This window comes from Cebus imitator, unplaced genomic scaffold (assembly GCF_001604975.1).
Source record: "Cebus imitator isolate Cc_AM_T3 unplaced genomic scaffold, Cebus_imitator-1.0 Scaffold111, whole genome shotgun sequence".
NCBI lineage: Eukaryota > Metazoa > Chordata > Mammalia > Primates > Cebidae > Cebus > Cebus imitator.
In genome coordinates this window covers 27,784-36,119 of record NW_016107426.1, presented here as the reverse complement: position 1 = coordinate 36,119, position 8,336 = coordinate 27,784, and the positions used below count along the sequence as shown (strand labels likewise).

Sequence of the window (8,336 nt, the reverse complement as noted above, 5' to 3'; positions counted from 1 at the left end):
TCATGGGAGGAACCCAGTGGGAGATGATATAATTATGGGGACAGGTCTTTCCTGCACTGTTATCGTGATAGTGAATGAGCCTCATGAGATCTGATGGTTTTAAAAATGGGAGTTTCCCTGTGCGAGCTTTCTCTTTGCCTGCCACAATTCACGCAAGACATGAATTGCTCCTCCCTGCCTTCCGCCATGATTGTGAGGCCTCCCCAGCCATGGGGAACTGTGAATCCAATAAACCTTTCTTTTGTAAATTGCCCAGTCTCAGCTATGTCTTTATCACCAGCATGAAAACAGTCTAATACAATATGAAAGGAGAACATTTATCTAGTACACCAAAAAGTTATATTGAATTCAGTATCTGTTTTTTAAATCCATTTTTTCTTTTTTTTCCATTTTTAGTTTTTTAAAAAATTTATTTATTTAACTTTAGATGCACACTGTATCTGGCATTTCTCTGCATGTTATCCCTCTCCACCCTCTGCTCTCTCTCCCCTATCCCCCACAACTGCCCCCAGTGTGTGATGCTCCTCTCCCTGAGTCCACGTGTTTTCATTGTTCAGCACCCACCTATGAGTGAGAACATGTGGTGTTTGGCTTTCTGTTCTTGGGTCAGTTTACTGAGAATGATGGTTACCAGGTTCATCCATGTCCCTAAAAAGGACACGAACTTGTTTTTTATGGCTGCGTAGTATTCTATGGTGTAGTTGTACCACATTTTCTTTGTCCAGTCTATCACTGATGGGCATTTGGGTTGGTTCCAGGTGTTTGCTATTGTACACAGGGCTGCAATGAACATACGTGTACATGTGTCTTTATAGTAGAATGATTTATAGTTCTTTGGGTATATGCCTAGTAATGGGATTGCTGGGTCAAATGGAATTTCTGTTTCTAGGTCCTTGAGGAATCGCCACACTGTCTTCCACAGTGGTTGAACTAATTTACACTCCCACTCCCACCAACTGTGTAAGAGTGTTCCTATTTCTCCACATCCTCTCCAGCATCTGTTGTCTCCAGATTTTTTAATGATCACCATTCTAACTGGCATGAGATGGTATCTCAATGTAGTTTTGATTTGCATTTCTCTGATGACCAGTGATAATGAGCATTTTTTCATATGTCTGTTGGCCTCATATATGTTTTCTTTTGAAAAGCGTCTGTTCATATTCTTTGCCCACTTTTGAATGGGGTTGTTTGCTTTTTTCTTGTATATCTGTTTTAGTTTTTTGTAAATTCTGGTTATTAGCCCTTTGTCAGATGGGTAGATTGCAAAAATTTTTTGCCATTCTGTTGGTTGCCGATTCACTCTAATGATCGTTTCTTTTGCTGAACAGAAGCTCTGAATTTTAATTAGATCCCATTTGTCTATCTTGGCTTTTATTGCCATTGCTTTGGTGTCTTAGTCATGAAGCCCTTGCCTATGCCTATGTCCTGGATGGTTTTTCCTATGTTTTCTTCTAGTGTTTGTATGGTGTTAGGTTTTATGTTTAAATCTTTAATCCATCTGGAGTTAATTTTAGTGTAAGGTGACAGGTAGGGGTCCAGTTTCTGCTTTCTGCACATTGCTAGCCAGTTTTCCCAACACCATTTATTAAACATGGAGTCCTTTCGCCATTGACTGTTTTTGCCGAGTTTGTCAAAGATCAGATGGTTGCAGATGTGTGGTGTTTCTTTTGGGGCCTCTGTTCTATTCCATTGGTCTATGTCTCTGTTTTGGTACTAGTATCATGCTATTTTGGTTACTGTAGCCTTGTAGTATAGTTTGAAGTCCAGCAGTGTGATGTCTCTGGCTTTGTTCTTTTTGCTTAGGATTGTCTTGGCTATGCAGGCTCTCTTGTGATTCCATATGAAGTTTAAAGTGGCTTTTTCCAGTTCTGTGAAAAAGGTCATTAGTAGCTTGATGGGGATAGCATTGAATCTGTAGATTACTTTGGGCAGTATGGCCATTTTCACGATATTAATTCTTCCTAACCATGAGCGTGAAATATTTTTCCATCTGTTTGTGTCCTCTCTTATTTCATTGAGCAGTGGTTTGTAGTTCTCCTTGAAGAGGCCCTTTACATCCTTAGTTAGTTGTATTCCTAGGTATTTTATTCTCTTTGTAGCAATTGTGAATGGTAGTTGGCTCTTGATTTGGCTCTCTGTTTGTCTGTTACTGGTATATAGGAGTGCTTGTGATTTCTGCACGTTGATTTTGTATCCGGAGACTTTGCTGAAGTTGTTTATCAGTTTGAGAAGATTTTGGGCTGAGATTGAATTCAGTATCTGTTAAAAAGAAGGGAGACTAGTAACAGACACTTTGGAAATGCAATTAAGGAAACAGTTACATTCACAATAGCAATCAAATACTTAGGAATAAAGTTAGCAAAAGCAGTTCAAGACATATTTACTGAAAACTGTAAAACATTGCTGAGAGAAATAAACAGATATTTCATGAGAACACTCAATATTGTTAAGGTGGCATTATATATTTAATGCGGTCTTTATCAAAATCCCAGCAGGCTCTTTAAAAAAAAAATGACAGGCTAAATCTAAAATAGCCAAAGAGCCTAATATATAGCTAAAACAGTTTTCAAAAAGCTTAACTAACTTGTAGGGTTTAGACTCTGTTTCACAAGTCATTATGCCAAGTGCAGTGGCTCACTTCTGTAATCCCAGTACTTTGGGAGGCCAAGGTGAGTGGATCACTTGAGGTCAGGAGTTTGAGACCAGCCTGGCCAGTGTGGTGAAACCCCATCCCTGAAAAATACAAAAATTAGCCAGACATGGTGGCAGGCACCTGTAATCCCAGCTACTTGGGAGACTGAGGCAGGAAAATTGCTGGAACCCAGGAGTCAGAGGTTCCAGGAAACCAAGATCATGTCATTGAAATCCAGCCTTGGTGACAGAGCAAGACTCCATCTCAAAACGAAACAAACAGACAAAAAAATTATAAAGCTGCAATAACCAAAACAGTGTGGTATTGGTATAAGGATAAAAACATAGGTCAGTAGAACATGATAGAAAATCCAAAAATTGGCCAGGTGTGGTGGCTCACACACCTGTAATCTCACACTTTGGGAGGCTGAGGTGGGCGGATCACGAAGGCAGGAGATCAAGACCATCCTGGCTAATATGGTAAGACCCCATCTCTACTTAAAAAAAAACAAAAAAAAAAATTAGCCAGGCATGGTGGCATGTGCCTGTCATCCCAGCTACTCAGGAGGCTGAGGCAGGAGAATCGCTTGAATCCAGGAGGCAGAGGTTCCAGTGAGCTGAGATTGCGCCACTGTACTGCAGCATGGGTGACAGAGCGAGACTCTATCTCGAAAAAAAAAGAAAATCCAAATATAAACTCAAACATGTGTAGTCAGTTGATTTTGAATAAAGGTGCTGAAGTATTTCAATAAAGGAAAGGAGGATTTTTTCAAAAAATGGTGCTGGAGTAATTTGATATCTCTATAAAAAGATGAACCTAAATTCTAGATCCTAGACTCTTACCTCACGCCTTAAACAAAATAATAAATTTACAGTATATTATAGACCTAAATGTAAGAGTTAAAACTATAAAACTTTCTTTTTTTTTTTTTTTTAAGACAGGGTTTCACCATGTTGGTCAGGCTGGTCCTGAACTCCCGACCTCAGGTGATCCGCCCACCTTGGCCTCCAGAGTGCTTGGATTTCATATAAAACTTCTAAAAGAAAGTATAGGAGAAAATCTTTGAGACCTCGGATTAGGCAAAGATTTCTTAGACACAATACTATAAGAAAGGTTTATGAAAGAAAAAAATGATAAATGGACTTCAAAGCTTGAAATTATTGCTAAGAAACTCAATTTTTAAAAAATATGCAAAATATTCGAATAGATCCTTCACTAAAGAAGGTACACAAATGACCAGAAAGCCCATTAAAAGATGTTCAACATGTAAGCTGTTAGGGAACTACAAATCAAAACTTCAGTGAGATACTACTTCATTAGGATACTATAATCAAAAAGAGATGATCACAAGTATTGGTGAGGACTTAGAGAAATTGGAACCCTTCTCCATTACTGATGAGAAGGTAAACTGGTACAGCCACTTTGGAAAACAGTTTTGCAGTTTCTCAAAAGATTAAACATAGAGTTACTTTATGAACTAGTATCTCCACTTCTTCAGTATATACCCAAAAGAAATGAAAATACATCCACATAGAAATTTATATCTGAATGTTTATAACAGTAGTATTTACAGTAGCCAAAAAAGTGGAAACAACACCAAAGTCTATCAACTGTTGAAAGGATAAATAAAATGCAGTATAGCCCTACAGTGGAGTATTATTTTGCCATCAGAAAGGAACGAAGTACTGATTTGTGTCAAAAAATGGATGAACCTTGGAAACATCACGTTCAGTGACAGAGCCAGTCACTAAAGACTGCAGGTATTATATGATTTCATTTATATGAAATGTTCGTATAGGTACATCTATAGAGACAGAAAGTAGATTCACAGTTGCCTAGGGCGGGGGGTATTTGGGGAATGGGAAATGGCTGCTAATAGGCACAGGACTTCTTTTTTGGGGTGTTAAAAACTTAAATTATTAGATGTTAGTATTTTATAGTGAGATTGTGCAACTCCAAGTATACTAAAAATCATTGGGTTGGTTGGCTGAGTTTTAGGGTATGTGAGTTATATCTCAACAACTATGTTTAAAAAGTACAGTAACACTATGCACCCGCTAGTTTGGCTAAAATAAAAAAAAAATGACATTACAACGTGTGCAGGGATGTGGAAACACTTGAAAGCGTCATACATTGCTAGTGGAAATGCAAAATAAAATCATCCCTTTAGAAAAATTGTTTGGCTGTTGCTTGAAAAGTTAAATGTGTTCTTAACATATTATGACAAAACAATTGCACTGCTGGGTATTTACCCAAGAGAAATGAAAAATATGTTCACACAGACTTGTCTGTGAACATTTATAACACCGTTATTCATAATAACCACAAACCGGAAAACAATTCGAATGAGTGAGTAAACAAAATGTGGCATATCCATAACCCAGAATCCATCTTATAAAAATAAATGAGCCACTGATGCACTCAACAACACGAGTAAACCTTGAAAAATTATGTGAAGTTAAAGAAGCAGACAATGCTATGTACTATACGATTCTATTTGTATGGATTTTTTTTAAGGCAAAACTATAGAGACAAAAAACACGTCAGTTGTTGCTTGGGCCTGGGAACAGATTGCCTATGAGCACATGGGAACTTCGTGAAGTGATGCAAGTGTTCTAAAACTAGGTTGTAGTGTTAGTTGCACAATTGTATAGATTTACTAAATTCATGAAACTATAAATAGATGAATGCTATGTATTATAAATCATATCTCGAAAGAAAACCCAAACCAGGGAGGACTAGGACATAGGTCTGTTTCATTTGCCTAGTATAAATGTTTGACCATTGTATATAAATACTCAAATTGTGGGAGAAGATATTTGCAAACTTTGTGTCTGACAAAAGTCTAATATCCAGCATCTATAAGGGACTTAAACAGATGTACAAGAGAAAAACAATGCCATTAAAAAGTGGGCAAAGGACATAAACAGAGACTTCTCAAAAGAAGACATACATGTGACCAACAAACATGAAAAAGAGCTCAATATCACTGGTCATTAGAGAAGTGCAAATCAAAACCACAGTGAGATACCATCTCATGCTATTTAAAATGGCTATTACTAAGAAGACAAAAAAAAAAAAAAAAAAAAAAAAAAAAAAAAAAAAAAAAAAAAAAAAAAAAAATAACAGACGCCAGGAGGCTGTGGAGAAAAGGGAACACTTACACACTGTTGGTGGGAGTGTAAACTAGTTCAACCATTGTGGGAAGCAGCAGGATGATTTGCTCAAAGAGCAAAAAGCAAAACTGCCATTTGACCCAGCAATCCCATTACTGGTTGTATACCCAGAGGAATAGAAATCATTCTGTCATGAAGACACATGCTTACGTATGTTCTTTGCAGCACGATTCACAATAGCAAAAACATAGAATCAGCCTAAATGCCCATCAGTGACAGATTGGGTAAAGAAAAGGTGGCACATGTACACCACGGAATACTATGCAGCCGTAATAAAGAATGGTATCATCTGTTTCTGGGAACATAGATGGAGCTGGAGGTCATTATCCTTAGCAAATTAACACAGGAACAGAAAACCAAATACTGCATGTTCTCACTTAGAAGTGGGAGCTGAATGATAAGAACTTACAAACGCAAAGAACAAAAGACACTGGGCTCTGCTTGAGTGGGGAAGGCAGGAGGGAGAGGAGCAGAAAAGATAACTATTGAGTACTGGGCTTAGTACCTGGGAGATGAAATAGTTTGTACGGCAAACCTCTGTGACATTTATTCACATCTGTAATCATATGCACCCCGAAACCTAAAATAAAAGTTAGAAAATTGAATCTTGGTTTAAAATAAACTCCCAACTGGCTGTAAAATGTGACTATCGAGCATTTTTATCGTCTCTGGCATTTTACTGTTTCCTGTCACTAGGATGTGGGTTTTTCTGTACGTGTAAGTTTCCCAGACATCTGAGACTTACCTCTTTAATCTTGAAATGTTCTTTGAATGTAACTGTTTTGAAATAGGGTTGGCTAAGCTTTTGTTTTTTACATTGTTTTGGTCATAATTATAATACTCATTATTTTAGAAGAACAGATCCCCTAAGAGCTGCTGATGTTGAAGTGAGAGTGGCTTCATCACTCATTAAATCATCCAAGCCCGCTCTGCCTTTGCTTTCTTCTGTTTCTTCCCTTTTTGCTGTCGGTGTGTTCACTCTTAGAAATCTTGCTCTCCTCCAGTTACTGAATTTCCTTTTCTGTGGGCTAAAATACCAGTAAGTATGTTTGTTAAAATTCTGAGTAAATTAGAAGTAACTAGGCTGAAGTCAGAGGGATGCCTTTTTCACTAAATGTATGCGTACAGTAGTCCCCCTTTATCCATGGTTTTGCTTTGACTGGTTTCAGTTACCTGCAGTCTACTATGGTTTGAAAATATTAAATAGAAAATTCCGGAAATGATTAAGTTCTAAATTGCACGCCATTCTGAGTAGCATGATGAGGTCCCACACGGTCTGCTTTGTCCCACCCAGGATGTGAATCATCCCTCTGTCCAGAGTCTCTATGCTGTCTATGCTCCCCACCTGTTAGTCACTCAGGAGCCATCCAGGTCATCAGATCGAGTCACAGTACTGCCATGCTTGTGTTCAAGTCACCCTTATTTTATTTAAATAACGGCCCCAACGTGCACGAGTAATGACGGTGGCAATTCGCTTATGCCAAAGAGAAGCCATAAAATGCTGCTTTAAGTGAAAAGGTGAAAATTCTCAAGGAAAGAAAAAAAATACATATGCTGAGCTTTCTTGGTTCTTGGTAAGAACCAAGTTTCTATCTGTGAAATTGTGAAGAAGGAAAAACAAGTTCATGCTATTTTCCTGTTGCGCCTCAAGCTGCAAAAGTTATGGCCACAGTGCATGGTATAAGTGCTTAGTTAAGATGGGAAAGGCATTACATTTGTGGCTGGAAGACATGAACAGAAGCATGGTCCAATTGTTATCAGTCCAGTTATGTAGTAGTCATAGTTTCAGGCACCTTCCAGGGGTCTTGGAATATATACCCCTTGGATAAGGGGGCACTCCTGTAGATTTGAATATATGACTTTCATTTGCTTCTTAGCTTTTTTTCTGGAAAGATGACATTGGTAGACAGTGACCTGAAGATAAATGAGGTATTGAGCCAGTGTTCTTTTCAGCTTTTGGATGCCATGATTTCAGTTCTAGGCCAGTTTTACACAGAGACAGAATAGACAAATTCCCCTCACCACGCTGAAGCCCTTTACTTCTTGACATTCTACCCTAATTGCAATATTGTTTTGAATTTAAATACAGAAACTTCTGTCGCATATGATCCGGCAATTCCACTTTTGGTATACAGCTGAAAGAATTTAAAACAGAGACTCAAATAGATACTTGTATATCAGTGTTCCTAGCAGCAATATTCACAGAGTATAGAAATAGCACATATGTCCATGAAGAGATGAATGGATGAACAAAATGTATACAAACTGGATATTATTCAACCTTAAAAACAAATGGTTGGGAGGCCGAGGCGGGTGGATCACGAGGTCAAGAGATCGAGACCATCCTGGTCAACATGGTGAAACCCCGTCTTTACTAAAAATACAAAAAATTAGCTGGGCATGGTGGCGCGTGCTTGTAATCCCAGCTACTCAGGAGGCTGAGGCAGGAGAATTGCCTGAACCCAGGAGGCGGAGGTTGCGGTGAGCCGAGATAGTGCCATTGCACTCCAGCCTGGGTAACAAGAGCG

At 38.4% G+C, this 8,336-nt stretch overlaps 1 protein-coding gene across 1 annotated transcript in view; it reads left to right on the top strand.

The window, feature by feature from the left end:
• The window catches only part of LOC108311040 (methylcrotonoyl-CoA carboxylase subunit alpha, mitochondrial-like), a gene marked incomplete at its 3' end in the record, with an annotated part of 50,187 nt that overhangs the window by 20,086 nt on the left and 21,765 nt on the right, over window positions 1-8,336 (top strand). Inside the window, exon 6 of the mRNA XM_037741918.1 lies at window positions 7,172-7,178. Within this exon, the coding sequence (XP_037597846.1) occupies window positions 7,172-7,178 (7 nt within the window). The remainder of the gene's footprint in view (window positions 1-7,171; window positions 7,179-8,336) is intronic.